Here is an 18,418-nt window from a genome sequence, read left to right as displayed (position 1 = left end):
GTCGTCGAGAATTGTGTATCGTAAAAACGACTTAATTCCCTGACCTGTGATTAGGATATGCGTAAAGAATTCTAATTGATTTTTTCTGCTTACAATTAATTAACCCGAAATCGCACGAATCTGTTTTAAAACTGTGACGTTCATTGTTTTCATTTCTAGTTTGTTTTACTATTTGCTCGACGAAGTTTTGTAAATGAACGAACGTTATTCTAATCTTAAGTGACTCATAATTAGGGCAGTTACCTTATTGAGAGAACGCGGCTAACGCCATTAAGTTTCTTCACGTTTCTTCCGATTGACGAGAGAAACGTCGCTTTGCAGCGCGACGGTTGAACTCTCGCACCTTGTCGATAGAAGAAAAAAAGAAAGAATCATTTGCATAACTCGCGTCATTCGCGTAATGGATATTTGTCCATTCGAAGATGCTCCGAGTCGATTTTTCTCCGAGCCGCGAACGACTCGGGCGGCACGGCGCGTGTGAAGTCAGAGGCGCGAAGGTTGCACGTTAAGAATGACAATAATTATGCGCACTCTCGAGTTCTGCAGCATATTTGCGCTTACCTAAGCGCGTTACCTTGTACATGCGGTTATTATCCGGCGAGATACAATCGGCGGCGCGCCTCGAGCTGCTACTCGCAGAAGCCGAAGGTGCACTTTTGCTTCACACAAATTTCTAAATTTTTCAACATCGGCCGCATAATTTCGGCACGCGACCGGTTCTCGTCAACATCCTCTGCTTTTCACGAAGGAATAGTCGACCGGTTTGGCCTCTCCGGGGCTCGCACAATGACGCTTGTCTCTTCACGCTTGAGCGAAAGTTACTTCACCGTGACACTTGCGCGCCGGTCGAGCGACACGTAATCCGAATTTCCTGTTTTATTCTTTTCTCCTCGTTTATTACGCCCGATAACTTCACTGACGCGCGGTACAAATCCAAGATATATTTCATGTCTGACTGTGTGATATACAGTTGGAAAATTTGTGTTTTCTTGTTAAAGAAAATAACGGTTAAAATTTTTGTGTTAACTGTTTAACACAAAAATTCATGTGTTAATCAAACATATTGCTCTTGTGTTAATTGACCTCGAATGTAAAATTATTAAAGTACACTCCCTGAAAATCGTGAGACTCGCAACATGGCATTTTGAAGAATTTTATGAGTTTACTGAAATTTTAGGGTAAGGTGGCCAAATTCGGGTCAGGTACCAAATGTGGATCAACGAGTCGCTAATAAGCGACACGAAAACACGTCGATGCCTTTTATGATATCGGCAATGTATAAAGTTGTGAATATATAAAAGAGCAAAATTTAAGCGAATTACTTCAAAATGTCGCTTATGCAGCGACTCATCGAATTGTTGATCCGCATTTGGTATCTGATCCGAATTTGGTCACCGTGCCATATATTTTACTAATAAATGCATACCATTAGAATCTAAAAAAATCTATATCTTTCTACAATATTAGCATTTTTTTATAGTGCTGCTTTGTTTAATAAGAACGCTGCTTTATTATGCATATCACTTATGTATCTTATTTAGGGGAAAGTTATGTGGTTTCAGGAAAAAAATATACTTGGCGCGAGATACTGCCGCGTCTCTAGATATAATTACCGGTAAAACATATGATAAAATTTAAAAAACTCGTGAAGTTCTTCGAAATGTCATGCTGTCCCACGATTTGCAAGATAAATTTTAATAGAAAATTCTCTCCGTGTATGGCAGAAGAAGACTCGTTTTTACAAAAGTGACCTTTCCTCCCCTCGGAGACGCTCTAAACCGTTGTACGAACAATTTTATTAAAAGAGAAAACATTTATTAAAAAGAGAAATAGATCCGAGCTTCTTATGACAACGCGTATTCCCAGTTTGCTATCTTTTAAAATAATATCCGCACGCATAATATCGAGTTGCCGTCTCTTTCGCTCTCTCTCTCTCTTTTTCTCTTTCTCGGTGTCCTCGTGAGCTCACGTGTCGGTTACGAATCAGATATTTCTGTTTGTACTACTAATCGTTAGCGTCTTATCTTGCCGAACGTCGAGACTTACGCTCGCAATACGGAGACCAGGAATCGTCGATCCGCGCGCGAATTTACGTCTACGGAGATTCGGTTACGTTTAAGACGCGTATAGCAAACCGATCCGATTCGAATCCACCGTGACGTTAAATGTGCGCCAGACGTAAGAACAATCAGCATTAAAGTATAGCCGAGAGGAAAGCTCCGGAGCTCTCTCGACTTTGACGCTGCGCCCGCATAACATGAATAGGAAATGTCACGCGCGTGAGAAATTGAGTCGGATGAGCGTTTTCTCCGAAGCGAGTATAGCGATATAGAAATATATACGGGGGCACGAAGAGCTGCCATACAAATATTATATTTAGCCGTAGCTTCCGAGAAGTTGCTCGCGTCTCGCGCGCGAATACTGGTCCATCTTCCCGAATAATGCCTCTTTCTGCCCAATGCAGATTAACTTGAATCTCGGTTCCACTTAAGGGGATGCTGGAGTCTGTCTGTTTTACCGACAACGCGAAAGTTATGTATGTGTGCGTATATGTATATTACATAAAAAAGAAAGAGAGAGCAATAACACGATACATCTTTCCTTGTCTATCAGATTGCAGCGCCATCTTATTATCATGCAGTCCTCTATTTATCATTCTACAGCTGTATTTGCATTTATAAATTTTTCTCTAACCCTATCTTTTTTTTCTAGACTTTTAATCTTAGTTCCAAGTACACAATATTGTTCTTGCATGTTGTCCCTAGGTCTCTCCGGCCTCATTTTGCAGATATAAACTATAGAATTTTTGTATAAGCAAATATTATCGTCATGTGACAGCTCTACGTGCTAAAATATTTAATTTTTTTTCGTTTTTTATATAAAGTCGAGCAGACGGACTTTTATTTTTGTGCGAACTTTAATCGTGTACAAGAAATTTGCAATTCTGTAAAGCCAATTAAAAGATATCCCTAATTAAAAAATGTCGGTAAAACAGAGAGACTCCAGCATCACCTTAAGCCAACGGTACACGATACTATTTTTCCTACTGGATTACTTACGAGAGCCACTCGGGATTTAACCTTGAGTTATACCTAATCTAAAACTCTACACCTTTATTGGTTCTCGTGAGCGATCCAGTAGGAAAAATAGTATCGTGTGCCGTTGGCTTTAGCTTAATTCATGTTTGTCTCTTTCTAAAGTAACAGTTGAAAAAGAGACGACGAACGAATTAAGCTAATTGTAAGTTAAACAGCGTTGGTGAAACCGGGCTTTAATTGGTTACCGATACGATAATGCCGGATCAATTAGACGATTCGACTTTTCGCCTCCGCGACGTCCGTCTGAAAATAGAAGCGCGGAACGCCACGTCCGCACGATACAGCTGTGCGGAACACGAATGAAAGAGATCAAGGCAGCGCGATACATTAATGTTAACTCGCGAGTTGCCGTAGCGAGGTCGAACGTGATCCCAACGTAGATATCCGATACCCTTCTGGGTCCTGCGCGCGAAATATATATATGTGCCTCGTAAAATGAAGAAGCGAGTTGCGTGATGCGAGCCCCGGTGAATAGTACACTTACACACGTGCCCCGTGGATCAATTTAAAGGGGGCGATTTTCTCCGTTTTCCAGGGGCTCGATCCTTGAATTCACTCGAAAGAGACACGTATGCGAAAATTCTGCCCTCGCAGAAAAGTTGAAAGTCGATGGGTTATGGCCGTATCACACTAGTGGTTCGCGTTGCCGTTGACTGCTGCGTCTCGATCAATTAGAGAACAGCGGTTGGCGATGGCGGCTTGCGGCTTTAGAATAGCCGGGCATCTATTGGTTCAATAGCAACGGCAACGGCAAACGCAACGGCCAACGCCAACGCGAGCTGCTAGTGTGACACAGCCATTAAAAACCATGCGAGCGGCCAATCGACTTGCAATTTTTCTGCAAGACTAGAATTTTCGCATACGTTTCTTTTTCAAACGGATTCGAGAATCGAGTCCCTGGTATTCTGCGAATTATTTCGAGCATTGCCGACAATACGAGCTTGTTTTTTTCCCCCCGGTTTTGAGGAGTTCGCGCGGTTTGGGACAAGATATCGGGGAAACCACACGTGAATTGGCTGTAATTTATCGGCTCGCTCCTTCGATTGTTAATAGTGAAAAATGAGAACGTTGAGCGGGTAAAGGCCTGTTGTCCACGATGCTGGAACTTGGTCCAAGTTCCAGTTCCTACACTGAAAAAAATTTCTGGTTGAATATGGACGAATCAGATAATTCCTTTAGGATTTACCAGAATTTCTGTAGGATTACAGGGATTCTGGTAAATCCTAAAGGAATTCTGGTAAATCCTAAAGGAATTATCTGATTCGTCCATATTCAACCAGAAATTTTTTTCAGTGTAGAAATGCGTAGCCAATCAACTTGCAGCTATTCCATAAAGCTACCGCTACAAATATTTCAAAGCGTTTCACTTCCATTTCTGTCTTCATTGAAAGAAAAGGGACACTTTGAAGCATTTGTTAAGACTTGCGTCCACGATGCTGGAACTTGGTCCTAGTTCCAGTTTCGAGAATGTGTAGCCAATCGACTTGCAGCTATTCCATAAAAGCTGCAAGTTGATTGGCTACACATTTCTCGGGACTGGAACTTGGACCAAGTGTTCTAGCATCGTGGACGCAGGCCTTAACGAAAGGTGAGCTCGTACGCGCCTCTACAGCGGAAATACGCTAATTGAGAGTAGAAAAGTACAATGTTGCGGTGCAATATCGTTTATAAATAAGAACAATACGCGCCGCCGTTATATCACGCCAGCGAGAGGGTTAACGCAATTCTTTCTTTTTTTTCTTCCTTTCACGGCGATCATCGCATCCGATCGATGCTTTCTTCTCTTGTTTACACTACACGGTCGATCCCGCGAGGCGTAACCGCGCTTTCGAGGAAAATTATCGAACGCGAATAATCCGATCTCTCTCGCTTTACTTTCAGAGCGGAAAATGCCGCGGACGACGCCTCCGAGATCGCGTTAAACTCGCGATGTAAACCCAGTTACGCTTCTTCCCTTTCCGCGCGCGCGTGTGTGCGTGCGTAACGTACATACGTGCGTGCACTCGTATCTTTCTTTTTATAGACGGGTGAGGAGGGGAGGAGAAGAAGGAAGCGTTCGCTTTGTCGACCCGAGAGGGAGAGGATACCTGTCTTTGATATCGATTGCTTTAATAAGCCGCGCGCTTCCGTTTTACGGAAAGGGGGTTCGACGCAACCTAGTTTCCAGATTACCGCATCCAGATTACGCGCCGCGCAGCCTCGTTCGCGAGACGACGCTATACATGCGAACGTAAACGCGAAATGTTAGATAATCGATGACGGTCGGCCTGCACTTTCCCTGTGAGAAAAAGAGAGAGAGAGATGAGCCTCGGATTGTCAATTCCAACGCGCTTCTGCGTTTTATCGTGCACCATCCACGACGCTAGAACTTGGTCCGAGACAATTTCATTATCTTATTGTATGCTTGAGGCATAAGCTGGAGACACGTGAAAAAAAGCAGTAAGACTTGAGAAATGCAACCAATAGGAATTTTCAGCACTGCTTAGTCTCGAAATGGCTGCGTTTTCAACTATTGGTCACTTTCCTTAAGTCTACTGCGTAAGTTCTTTTCATGTGTTTGGGCCTTTAACGCGTGAGAAGCATGAATTTTATTTTCCAAGCTTCCAAGTGTCATTTCTTTTATCTGTCTAAGAGAGCACTACTGGCACAGCGATATTTTTGGTATTAAATTCGAACAAGAGAGATTACTCTTAAAGTTTCGCAATCAGTTAATCATAAATCGCCCAGCGATAGCATTGTCCGCATATACGAATCGTATCGTGAACTGCGAATCGTGCTACGAATAAATGATACATTTGTAGCCGTTTAGAACAGAACATCAAGGCTGGATCTACAAGATCTACGAGCGGCAAGAAATCTCGTCCAACGACAGTCGATTATTCTGTCGATTTCCTGCCGCTCGCGACTCGCCGCGTCTATTGTAGATCCCGCCCCAAGAGTCATTTATTTAAATTTAAGAAAAGCAAGTTCTTACGCAAAAGAGAAAGATGTTGAAATAAGTTTGCCAACCATAAGATGGCAAAAAAATTGTTCATCTTGCCGCTGTAATTAATACCTAACGTGGAACTCGTTAAGCGCTGCATTAGGCAAGATTAATTGTTGTTTTGGCATACGTAAATCATTACCGGTGGCTCGTTTCGTCGCGGGTGCGTTATACGCGCGTAGTAAATCATCATCAGGCGTCAGCCCTAACTGTACCTCCTTACTTCCACGAACGTCATTCCCGCTTCCCGGGTTTGCGCAATTGCGCGCCAGGCGTTTTACAGTTTCGATTGTCCGGTAACGGCTAGAAACGTCGATCGAGATACCGTTACGGATCTTTTGTTGTCGACTAGAGCGCGCCAGGATCATGGGGGGGGGGGGGTCAATTTTCTGTATCTTACACTTAGGCCCGTATTCTAAATCCTCTTTTGTCGACAAGAGCGCTTCTAAAGCCTATCACACAATGCCAGGCAACAGGCAACAGGAACAGGGAATAGAATTTCTGACGCGTTGGATTGGTTGGTAGAAAATTTCTGACGAATCCAACGCGTCAAAAATTCTATTCTCTATTCCTATTGCCTGTTGCCTGGCATTGTGTGATAGGCTTATAAGTGACTTGTGGCCAATCAGAAGACTTATTAGAGGCACTTTTATTGATAAAAGAGGATTCAGAATACGGGCCTTGGTGAAAATGCTAAAAGCGAGTAGCTTTGTCTCTTTCTAAGAGACAAGTATTCAAGTAGGTCCTTTTAAGAGGTCATTCCACTTTAACGGCCCAAAAACTATGCTTATCTTCAACTATTTTTTTTCACAGTAAATACACCATACAATGAAATAAATCTTTTAAAGTGGAATAACTCCTTGAGTAGGAGCTAAAGTAAATTTTTAGAATTAATGGTCCAAGGGAAGAGAAAAAAAAAATGTCATCAAAGTAAGTTATTGCAGGTCTATGTAGGCGTATAGATCCGCTATGTAGGTGTAAATTATCCTTAAAAGTGTGAAAATAGTACCAAAATTTCGACTCGAGTGGAGTTCGTACCTCGGGATGCGAGCGACGTGTTCCGTCCGCGTATTTAAAATGTTTCGAGCAAGTCGCCCGGCGGGGCGGATTAGCGCAAATGCGGATGTGACGTATTCCCGCGTGGAGTAACAACTGTCCGGCTCTTCGTCTAGAAACAGGGACCTCCAGCCGTCCGTCTCGTATAATTCCAGTTGAAATATCATTTTTCGCGTAGTTTACACGGCAACGTCACGGTTATCGCGTGCGTACGTTGGAAATTATTAATTTCTTTGAAGTCGCATTAATATATTGCGAGACGGAATCCGCCTCGCGAAACATCGAACCGCCAAATACCGAGTCTGGTCCCTTGAAATTGAATTTTATTATAATTGGTGCAAATTAAAAAGGCAAAACGCAACAGTTGAGACGCTTCTTCGCGTAATTCACTTCCGTCAATTGGCACGTAAAGAAGTCGACTGTTAATTGCAGATAAGCCATCCTGTATTTACGTTATCTAATGTATCGTTCTGTTGTTTATTATTATCTTATTCCTAAAGACTCTTGAAAGTTTGCCAATTGTTGCTGAAAGGCAACAATTCTGATGTTAAAATTGACAATTAAATAGCAACCTAGTGACGCTAGTCGCGAAATCAAGAATTTGAATGAGAACTATAATATATTATTAGGTCAACCATAACTTAGTTGGAAGAATTATAAAAATGTGGCTGGCTTTTAAAATGACTATAAATTATAGTCGAGATTGTGGTAACTGCAATCCTTTTTTTCTATCAGTGTAAGGAAACGTGGAAGGGGAGGAATGTATGAGAGTTAAAATTGACCCTTGCGCGCGAAGAAATCGGCAGAAACGAACTCTGACTCGAACCTGTGAATGATTTCGAACCGAGAGCGTAACTAATTAGTCTGCTTCAACTAGCACTTGTTTCTCCGCATCGAGCAATTTGCGCTAATGAATACGCGGCTGAGCACCTAGCTCCTCGATTATCGCTTACGCGAGCCATTGTGTTTAAAGAGGCGTGAGATCGATTTTCTTAGATCAATCGGATCTCGTTGGCGGAACGCGATTCATCGATCGCACGCCGGAATTACGGAACACGTACGCGTTCGTCGGCCGCAAGTTCCGTGAGCTGCGGACAGAAATTGCGTGCGTTCGAGGACGATATATCCGCGGTATGTTCGACCCTCGCTCCACTTGGTGGCGGATTTCATTGGTAACCGTGAATAATCGCGCACTTCCTGCCGCATCCCCGGAAAATCGCGCGACTTAATCGTTACGTAACGCGGCCGGCGCGAAGATTTTCTCGGATTTCCGCGAATAACTACCAACGTGCCGCGGCCCTTGTACGTGAGACCGTGACGAATTGCAGTTTAATCTGACGCGAAAATCTCGAGATGCTGGCAAGAGCGACGATCTCGAGATGTGAATGGAACTCGAGTGTGGTGCGTACGTCGCTGAGACGTTACATTATTTATCGGCCGCTTGGCGAGCGCCATGCTGAATGCCTTTGACAGTACGCAATCCACCTCGTTAATATTATTCGTCTAATGCAACAATCCTGTGCTATTTATAATAATCCGTCATACGTCGAAGATGCGGCGGGGAATTGAGCCCGCGGAGCTGCTCTCCAACCGTTTCGTTTCTTACCGATTTTTTACCGATTTTTACCGATTATCAATCGCTTTCTCGAATATTTGCTTATTTAATTTTGCCAAGAACAATGGGATTTTTTTGGGGTCCATTTTTGTATGCAACGTGGTCGCGGGAGCTTTAACGTATTTCTGCGGAAACGCTCGAGCTAATCAAGGCGGCGATTAATTGGTAAAGTCAGCGCTGGCACACAGAGAGCGATTTAATTTGCGATTAATAAATTAATCCGCGCTGACGCATCGTTGCCAACCAAGTACGCGGAATGCGGAATTTCTGTACCGCGGGCTCTCGTATCTGTCCGTCTCACGTTCGCCGATATTTATAACGTCCAAAGCGGCGATTCTTTCGCCCAATAACGGGTCTTTAATAAGAACAACGGGGGTCCGGTGATTCAGCGAGCTTCCCTTGACGGTGACACGCGACGGAATGCCGCGGCCGTTCGCGAGAGATTATTCTGGGGAAGCCGCGAGCGTTTCGGTCGTGACGCGCGCCCAACAGTTTCGGCCTCGTCCCGCGTAAAGTCAAAGTCGCGAGCCTCGCCGCTCCACGACGGCAGCGAGGACGACGGTTCTCCCGGCCGAAGGAGGAGCGAATCGGGTCATCGCGAGGACATTCACCCTGCGCAGTTTCTCTGAATCTCGCCCCGTTAATTTTAATTTTAATCCCCAGAAGCGAGCAGTTACTTTCCGGAGCAATCATTTTTTTATACTTCTATTCGAGGGAGGGGCCGCTGACCAAAATCTTGTACACCGACTAATGCCCGGTGGGCATTACTTTATCTTATCTTATTTATCTTGTTTTATCTTATTTTATTTTAATAATGTCCCAGCCAAGACCTAATGCCCAAACTAATGCCGCAAATCTGTACACCATAATGCCCTCAGCGGTCTACCCCTCGCAGGACCGTAAGTACATACACGGGATGATCGCGGAGTTCCTATCTGTTCAAAGCGAACTCGAATTGATTTCACCCGCGGAGCGAGAGTTTGTTGAAATTATACGCGGTTAAAAGAAGAAGAATGCTTTGCGCGCACGTGCGCGCGTATGCGTGTTATATTTTCGTACGCTTTAGGGTGCGTTCACGTTTCTATTCCGCGAGACGCAGGAAAGTAGTGACGAAGAAGAGTTAGCCGAGGCATTTTTATTGGAAGCCTATCTCAGGCTACGTGGTCCGTCGAGGAAAGCTATGCGAATTGAAGATTATGTGGAGAACACAGTCCCAAGTTCTCCATTCTCTATTGTCACCAATTTGTGGCGAGTAAAAAAAAAAACATTTCGTTTCTCCGTCAAAGGCCAAGTCAAACGTCGCGCCAGCGTGACGCGGTCTCTAAGGTTCAAATCCGAGCATCGGCTCTCGAAATCTCGTTAGCGGGGTGGAAGTTCGCAGCTTCGTGGGGGAGGGGGAGGTTGCCGGGAGAACTGGGTCATCGTAAGGGCGTTTACCCGCTTCGCACCTCCGCGATTCTTCCTCGCTAGTAAAAGGCTGCGTGCTGTCTACTGCGGCGGGGAGGAATTTGTTTCGAGGAATACAAGCGCCGTGCGTAAAGGCCTGCGTCCACGATGCTCGAACTTGGTCCGAGTTCTAGTCCCGAGAAATGTGTAGCCAATCAACTCGCAGCTTTTATGGAATAGCTGCAAGCTGATTGGCTGCACATTTCTCGGGACTAGAACTTGGACCAGGTTCTGGCATCGTGGACACAGGCCTTAACGGGGCAATTTCCCCGATTACGTCTGCCACGTCGAGTCCTGATTCTTGCTCCTCAGAACTCGACGGCGAGGTTCGTCGGGCGGGAAACATTACCAAGGCAACTGGGAGTAAAATGATTGTTAAATTTGGCATCGCGCTTTTCGTCGATTATTTAAAATTAGCTCTTCAAGTTGCTAAACGGAGAAGCCTTTTTAAGAGCGGAGAGAAATCAAATTAAACGTGTAAATCCCGCGTGCAAATCAAGTTGACCCTTTTCCGAGTGGTGCACATCGGTACCATAAAATTTAAAAGAAATTATATTCAGGGACGAAAGGGTTCATCTCTTTCTCTCTTCTCTCGTGGATCCAACGTGAGTCGCGTCATCGATTTGTCCGCAGTAATGATTTTTCTCGGTGTCCTGATGGTAACTGTTAAAAATTGCGGTTCGCGATGATGACGAGTAAATAAATAATGACGTTCCCACGATGCATTCGTTATTTATATTTCTCTCGCTTGCACGCGCTGCTGTCGTTGTTGCAGGTGTCTTTTTTTCACGATTAAGACAATTTTAATAAATTTTAATATGTAGAACATTATTGTTCTACGTATTTTACACGGTCTCTTCTTTCCTTTACGGACCTGCGGATGTAGATCGAATATCTCAAAGGATATCGAGAGCGCGCAACTCTCGTTGCACCCTGAATGCTGTGTACCATCGACGATTAAAGCCCGGCTCCAACGATCTCTCTCTCTCTCTCTCTCTCTCTCTCTTGAAAGAGAGAGACATGGAGGAAAAGCTCGCGTTTGGAGTGAGAAATTGTTGCGTTCAGCGCGAGAGGGAATTCGAACGTAGAGGTTCCAGGTCTGGAAGGCTCGAAACGCAAGGGTATCAGCTGCCCTCCTCCCTTCGCCTTATGCAGGTGCCACTCGACGTGTGTATGCCGCGGACACCGGCGCCACGGTGACTCCGGTGGAAAATCAATAATCCTGACTCTGTATGTGCCTGCGTGTGCCTGTGTGTGTGTGTGCGCGCGCCCCTGTGTATGTGTGTTTGTGTGTGTGTGTACGTGCGCGCGCTCCGTGTTCATCTTACCTTCGGCGTTGCGACGAGACGGTGCGGTGGTTCGCTATATCGGACCTTTCGCAGTGGGAGAGAAGGCGCATCGAACCCCGGGCACGCAAAAGTGCGGTTTAATCCGCGCGATTAGATGAGGAATCGACGGAACGCCGCCCGGTCGTGTATCCCGTCGTTCTTGGGCCGACCTAAAGATAGACCGCTGACGCCGGAGAGGTCGACGTTACGCTTATCTGTGCGCGATTTCGCCAGCCGCCGCAAAAATATATCGTTGAGGTCGCGACACGTTGTGTAAATGCTCTCTCTGTAAATTCCGCAGCGCTGCGTAAGGTAAAATCGTTTCGCGCCGGCGGCGGCGTGAATCTCGGGATGGACGGATTTGGGACGAGAATGTGGCTAATTATAAATAGCCGAACGCCGGGTACGTGGACGATATCGATTTTGCGTTTTGTCCACGCTGTCGTACGGAGCTGCTGCTGTGTAGATGAATATTTAGCGAGGCGTTTGACCGTCCCGCGAGAGTGAGTCGTAAGGTACGGGCGATTATACGCGGTCCAATTCATTTTCGAAGAGTCCCTCGGAACACGGAAAGAGCTCCGAGTGTTATCGTTCGAGAGACAATGCACGTGGCATGTATTATACGGGGTGTCCCAGGAAGAAATGTGAATATTCTGGGAGGTGATAGTACCGGTCATTTTAAGCAAAAATGTTCATACGAATGCGTGTCCCATTCCCCACCGTTCCCAAGATATAGAGCACATTTTGTTGACGTCCTCGTTCAGATAAAACATGAACACTGGGGAAGCGTTCCACTTTCACGCAATGTATCGAAAACCTGGGAAAACACTTAACGATTCGGAATTCTGCGTGTAGGAAAGCGTCGACGGTATTCTTCAACAGCAGCAGTAGCACACTGTCACAGAAAACCGTAACCATACACCGTATCTGCATATTCGACATTTGTGAATACGCGAGGCATTTTGAACGTTTCTACAATGTTATTAGCGCAACAGTCAACAGACGTATAAGAGTAAATTCCCGCGGACGTTTATGGGGTTGGATGAAGGGTGAGGTGTACAGAAAGAAAAGTAAATACACGAGACACTCAAGTAGCTCTATCTCGGAAACAATGGGGAATGGGACATATATTCGTATAAACATTTTTGCTTGAAGTGGCCGATACTATCACCTCCCAGAATATTGACCTTTACTCCTGGGACACCCTGTATACGGGCCACGTATCCGTTATCGAGGGAATTGAGGAAAACTTTCTGCTTGTACGGGAGAAAGCTTTGCAGCGAACCGGATGTATTTAAACAACAGGATCCCGCTTCCACGAGTGGCACCCGAAGTCCCGGTGGCCGGGGGTCCGGGGGTCTCGCGGTGCATATAGAGACCGGCTGTTCTCGTCCCGGTGCACAATGGGCTTCTTGTTTTCCATTTTCGCTTCTTACTTTACCGCACTTTATCGACTTCGACGGAGAACTCTTCGCGATCGCGCATACACCAAACGAAATTGTTGGAAAAAAACGCCAGTAATCTGCACCTGGGCCCCCCCCCCCCCTTTTCTTTTCCAACTCGTGCTACGACTTCAAAAGAGAGATCCTTCACCGAAAGGAAAAAAGAAACCGTTTTTAGACATAACACTCGCGCTATTAAAAATATTAATGCTACCATAATTGCTAACAGATAAACTCTCGGTACGATAAGCAGCCGCTGCAGCATGCAAGGTCTATATTTTTCAAACTCGTCGAGGGAGATTACTGTAATTTTTTTTTCTTTCAACCGCGCATAAGTTGTTTCTCAAACGCGTGCACGTGTATCACGTTCGATACATTTTAGCCAATTAATTTCAAATTACTTAATTTAATTTTTGATAAATTATTTAATCTCGATTATAAAATTAATGTATTTGTTAGAAAAAGATAAATTATTCGTCGGCGAATTAATTTCGATTAAACTCAATGAATCAACCGCTTACGTATTTTCATGGCGAGCATAAAAGTTTATTTCAAGATCGTCCGCGTTCGTTTGAACTTATTTTGAAAAAGGAGGTTTCGGGACCACGTCCACGCCCGTGGACAGAAGTGTTAGAAAGTGCCGCCAGTAAACTTAACCTTCCTCGATTATCGTGTCATTCACTTTGTGATTCATCTCACCCCGCCCACCAGATACGAAGGCATTAATCTGTATGCACGTTCCCACTACGCTGGCCGTTAAGTATGACGGCACTCGCGTAATTGCTCTTAATTCAACGTAAGTGACCGTCCAGACATTTAAGAATGCCATTCATGCCCGGCGTTCTCCAGGCTCCCGGCGTCGCTCGTGGAGAACACGTCGACTTCGTTGCGGGATTATCGATCTGTATTATCTCTCGCATCGGCACTATTGACGCTTCGAGAAAGGATTAGACGTGCGAAAAGGCCTGCTTCTCTCTCCTCTTCCCTTCCCTCTTCGGATGCAATTCGTCGGACATGATAAATTCTTGACAGCAAGCGATGTAAGCTTCAGTGGTGGCTTTATGCGCGACTCGAGGACGCACGCACGTTGATTAAAAAACGCCAGCTAGTACAGAGTTGCGTAATGAATAATAAAAATTGCGACGCTGCAGGAGAAGCGTGTAAAGATTGTACACGATTGTAAGTCACACGAATTTTTGCGCCCGCTCGTGCAACTTTGTGAACAGAGCGCGTCTTTAATTCCAGCGGGGTGACGTAATCGTGTTCGCGCTTTATCACGAGGCTACTCTTCTCGGTTTGTCGTTTTCACCATTAGATATCCATATCGGCTTACTCTGGTTTTCCTTGAGTTCCTCGCGCGTCTGCGACCTGCCGCGTGTTACCTGTGACATTTGGTTCGTTAGAGGAAAAATAAAAGAGTCGATATCGCGCTCGCTCGTTGCAGCTGCAGATGCGACTGTTATCGCCGCTAATATCAGCAAACGTCGCTCGCGACGGATCGTCGTAAATTAGACAACGCGGTTAATCAGGCGTCACCCTTCGTTATGACGGTCTGTTTTAACGTCGAATCATGCTGGTGAACGCGATTGATGCTTATCTGCGCGGTGGATCCGCTTTTGCCCGCGTATATCTTTACTTTCTCTTTTTCATTAATGTATATATTATTATATCGTGAAAAAAGACGTAGAAAATATTTTTTCCGTCTATCTTCAATCGTAGATCTAGGAGATTATTTCCTCCTTTATGCCACAAAAGCTTGGCATGCATTTGAATCATCGGACGCGTGCTATTGTATTCCGCATTACTGTAAAAAGAGTAAAAGTGCACAATTAAGCGAACAGTAAGAATAAAAAATCGATTTACAGTGGAATGAACCGCATACACATTTCGGCTATAAATCGCGTGACTTTCACCGAATGTCCGTGTCACTTTACCTTTTCTACGCGTATTAGACTATTTAGATAGATTATTTGATAAATATATTCGCCACGTTAGCGCCAATCTAACATTGCCACACGGAGAGACCGTTCTCTTCAAATTTATCCTGAAAATCATACAATGTGTGGGACAACATGGCAATTTGAAAAACTTTATGAGTTTTATGAAATTTTACCATACATTTTACTAGTAATGATAAAATTTCACAAAACTCATAAAATTGTTCGAAATGCCGTGTTGTTCCGCGATCACATGATTTCCGGGAGAAATTTTAAGAGAAAATTCTCTCCGTGCAGACTTCGGATACTCCGCAAATCTTCTCAATAGCAAAGAGACAGATGATTGATTTCATTTTTTTTATTGACCTTTATTTATTTTAAAGCCGGTTTCATCAACGTTATTTAACTTTGAGCTCAGCTCAATTCGTTCTTTGTCTCTTTCCAACTGTTACTGTAGAAAGAGACAAACATGAATTAAACTAAGATTGAAGTTAAGCCACGTTTGGTGAAACCTAAGTGTAAAACATTAGCCTTGGTTTTTCAGCAACGTCGTTCAACTTTGATCTTAGTTTAACTCGTCCTTTATCTCTAATTTTCTCCCAGACAGGAACAAAGGGTGAATTAAACTAATTGTAAGATCAAACGACGTTGGTGAAAACCGGAGTAAAAAAATCTGCCTGGCACGCGCCTCAGGTTTGTTCCGTGTGCAAGTCGTGAGATTCTGCGGATCGCGGGTCGACGTTTACGCCAATGCCGCGGCGAGCGTCTACCTTTCCCGTTAAGTCAAGTCACCCTCCCGCGGGGCCCGGTGCGACGCCGATGCCGGCGATGTGTATTTCGCGTGTGTGACATCATTCGCGTGATGTAATCGTCGTGGCGAGCGAGGCGGCCGCGTCTCCCACGCGGAGACGCGAGCGCGGCAACGCTATCTATTAAATGAACGCACGTATACTCGGAGACGTGTACCCTACACGGGCGTTAACGAACGTCCACTTGATACCCGGCGATTCCGATGGCGAATCGCGATGGGCGATTAGAGCGAGTGTGATTAGCCGGCGGAAGAGACGATTCCGGGAACGGGAGCGTACGAGTGAAAATAAAAAGAGGATTTCGATCGCGAGGAACACGTTCGCCGGCGTTTTTATACCGTACAAATATAATACTCTGTCACAACTCACTATAAATTTAATTCGCAAAACTTATCGCGAAAAATGTTGCTTCAGCCGGGATGGCAAGGTTTTGTACCATGTTGGAATTTAACGTCTCACGATAAATGATATCAGGGGAGGGGGGGGGGGAGGAAAACTTAGAACACTCGCGGGACACCCTGTATGTAACGCGACTTGTGGGTGTTGATTTAAGGAAAGATGCCTTATTAAATGCTCTAACAATAGACTTGACGCGGTGAATCAGATTTATTACCCGATTAATTCGTGTAAAACGGGCGCAGAAGTTTATTTATTGCTGCGCTTCTCAAAGTCGATTTATCAGTATCTGCCTTGAGATACCAAAGATACAACTTTTACGGCGCGAAAAACAAACATCTATGTTGATCGAGCTATCGAGGAAGAGGGGCATGCACGGGAGGTAATCTCAGACTAGCGAAGCGTACCGATGAAAAAGAAGCTAAATGAAGGACCCACATTGTGCGTGGGCGCGCGCAATCGTGCACTATTATCGAATAGTGTTGCGTAAGATTGATCTCTCTTTCTCTCTCTCTCTCTCGAGGTCCCGCTATTTACCCAATTATTAATCGTTAGACCTGCCGTGCAAGAAGATAAGATTACTCTGCAATTCTTATCTGTACACCAAGATTGACTTGACGTGACAACGCGCTGACTCTGGCTCGCCAAGACACGTACCGTGGCATCGCGTTTGCTTGCCATTACAACGCGTGGGTAGCAGAAGGAAGAAATGCTAACGATTATTACCGTGTCCCCGTTTTTGCATTTTATGCGTGGTACCGCGTTTCCTGGGCGCGCGGTTGAAGGTCTTAGACAGCGCTTTAATGTCTTCTGCATCTAAGTTATAACGTGTGCAAAGAGCCGCGGATGTTGAGTATGTAACACAACCATCCGATCAAGGGTCTGGGAAACCCATGGTACCTACGCGGAAAGACCGGCTAGGGCAAAAATAACTGACATAAAAATGTCGCCATATAAATAGTAGGGGCATCTACATTGCTTTGTGTTGCAACACTCATTAAGTTTGCTGCACAAAACGCATATAGTTGTCTTCACTACTTATCGTACCAATGTGGGTATAACAACCACAGATATAGCTGTCCCAAATATTACTATTTATTGGGGTTGTGCCAACCCTAATTAGACATGTGGTAACCATATCGGTCTCTCCGTGTATGAAATGCCTGGAGAGGTCCACAATCTGGGATCCAATTCTGAATCTTACAATATAGTGCAAATGCCAAAAGTGAGTAGCTGTTTCTAATTATCCTCTTAGGGCCACTTTCACAAACGTCGGTTAATTGTTAACCAGAGTTCAGTCAACTCCCTATTTGTTTCTATCTTGTTCGCTAAGAAGAGACAGAGGATCAATTAATCTTCGGTTAGCAGTTAACCGGCGTTTGTAAAACTGGCCCTTGGAAAGAGACAAAATCGCTCACTTTTAGTATTGTCACATTATTGTAAGATACAGTATTGATCCCCAGAACCCTCTTTTATCAATAAAAGCGCCTCTAAAAGAGGATTCAGAATACGGGCCATAATAAATATATTTAAAAAAAGAAATTAAAAATTATGTACAGATATTATGATGAAGAAGAGGATAAATATATAAATTGTCGTTTCCGCAAGTTCCTCGCGTTAATGAATTTATCGTTTTCAGGTGCACCCTTTTAAAGGGTTCGGCAGAAGTGAGCTGTTGGTCTGATTGACAAAATGACGACCGACATCTCGGTGGTGCGTGGGGGTTGGGACCCCACGCTGCAACAAGAGATTGTCGACGAGTACGAATACGACGGGGGAAACTCGAGTTCGAGACTTTTCGAACGTTCGCGCATCAAGGCGCTAGCTGGTACGCAACTCTATCGATTTGCTCTTCCAATCGCTTCATTAAACATTTTACTACACAATTATCTTTTATTTTACAACTATCAAAATTACAAAAGACTCTAGCGTGATTTGTTATCGATTCTATAACGAGTAAAAAGTTCAGCTCTTCGTAACAGTATAACTCTATAATAATAATGAGTAGCGATGAATGGAGCACTGAATTGCTTTTAGAAAATTACGGTTGGGATTATCAAACAACCACATCCTTTTGATAATCGTTTTAAGAATTCGATAACTTTGTGAGTTTCTAGCAGTTACTTCTCAGATTAGATTGAAAGCGGTCGCGATGTATAGCTATCGTTGAATGTATATCGAACATTACAGAAAGTTAAACTTATTAAGCACAATTGAATATAGTAACGTTTGATCGTTTGTGTAAGTGGGAAATAAATAGAGTTCGCAGATTGTTAGCTTTAAGAATGAATTACGATAAAGTTGTGTT

At 44.4% G+C, this 18,418-nt stretch overlaps 1 protein-coding gene across 6 annotated transcripts in view; it reads left to right on the top strand.

Moving 5' to 3' along the window:
- LOC105570257 (spectrin beta chain) overlaps positions 1 to 18,418 on the top strand; it is a 43,923-nt gene that overhangs the window by 7,308 nt on the left and 18,197 nt on the right. For all 6 annotated transcript variants that reach the window (XM_012027338.1, XM_012027336.1, XM_012027335.1 and 3 more), the window contains exon 2: positions 17,750 to 17,938. In XM_012027338.1, coding sequence (XP_011882728.1) covers positions 17,803 to 17,938 — 136 coding nt within the window. In that variant the 5' untranslated portion in view covers positions 17,750 to 17,802. The remainder of the gene's footprint in view (positions 1 to 17,749; positions 17,939 to 18,418) is intronic.

Source organism: Vollenhovia emeryi, unplaced genomic scaffold (assembly GCF_000949405.1).
Source record: "Vollenhovia emeryi isolate VEMERY1.0 unplaced genomic scaffold, V.emery_V1.0 DF939121.1, whole genome shotgun sequence".
Classification (NCBI taxonomy): domain Eukaryota; kingdom Metazoa; phylum Arthropoda; class Insecta; order Hymenoptera; family Formicidae; genus Vollenhovia; species Vollenhovia emeryi.
The sequence above is the reverse complement of the archived record's forward strand: the minus strand, read 5'-3'. Positions and strand labels throughout refer to the sequence as shown.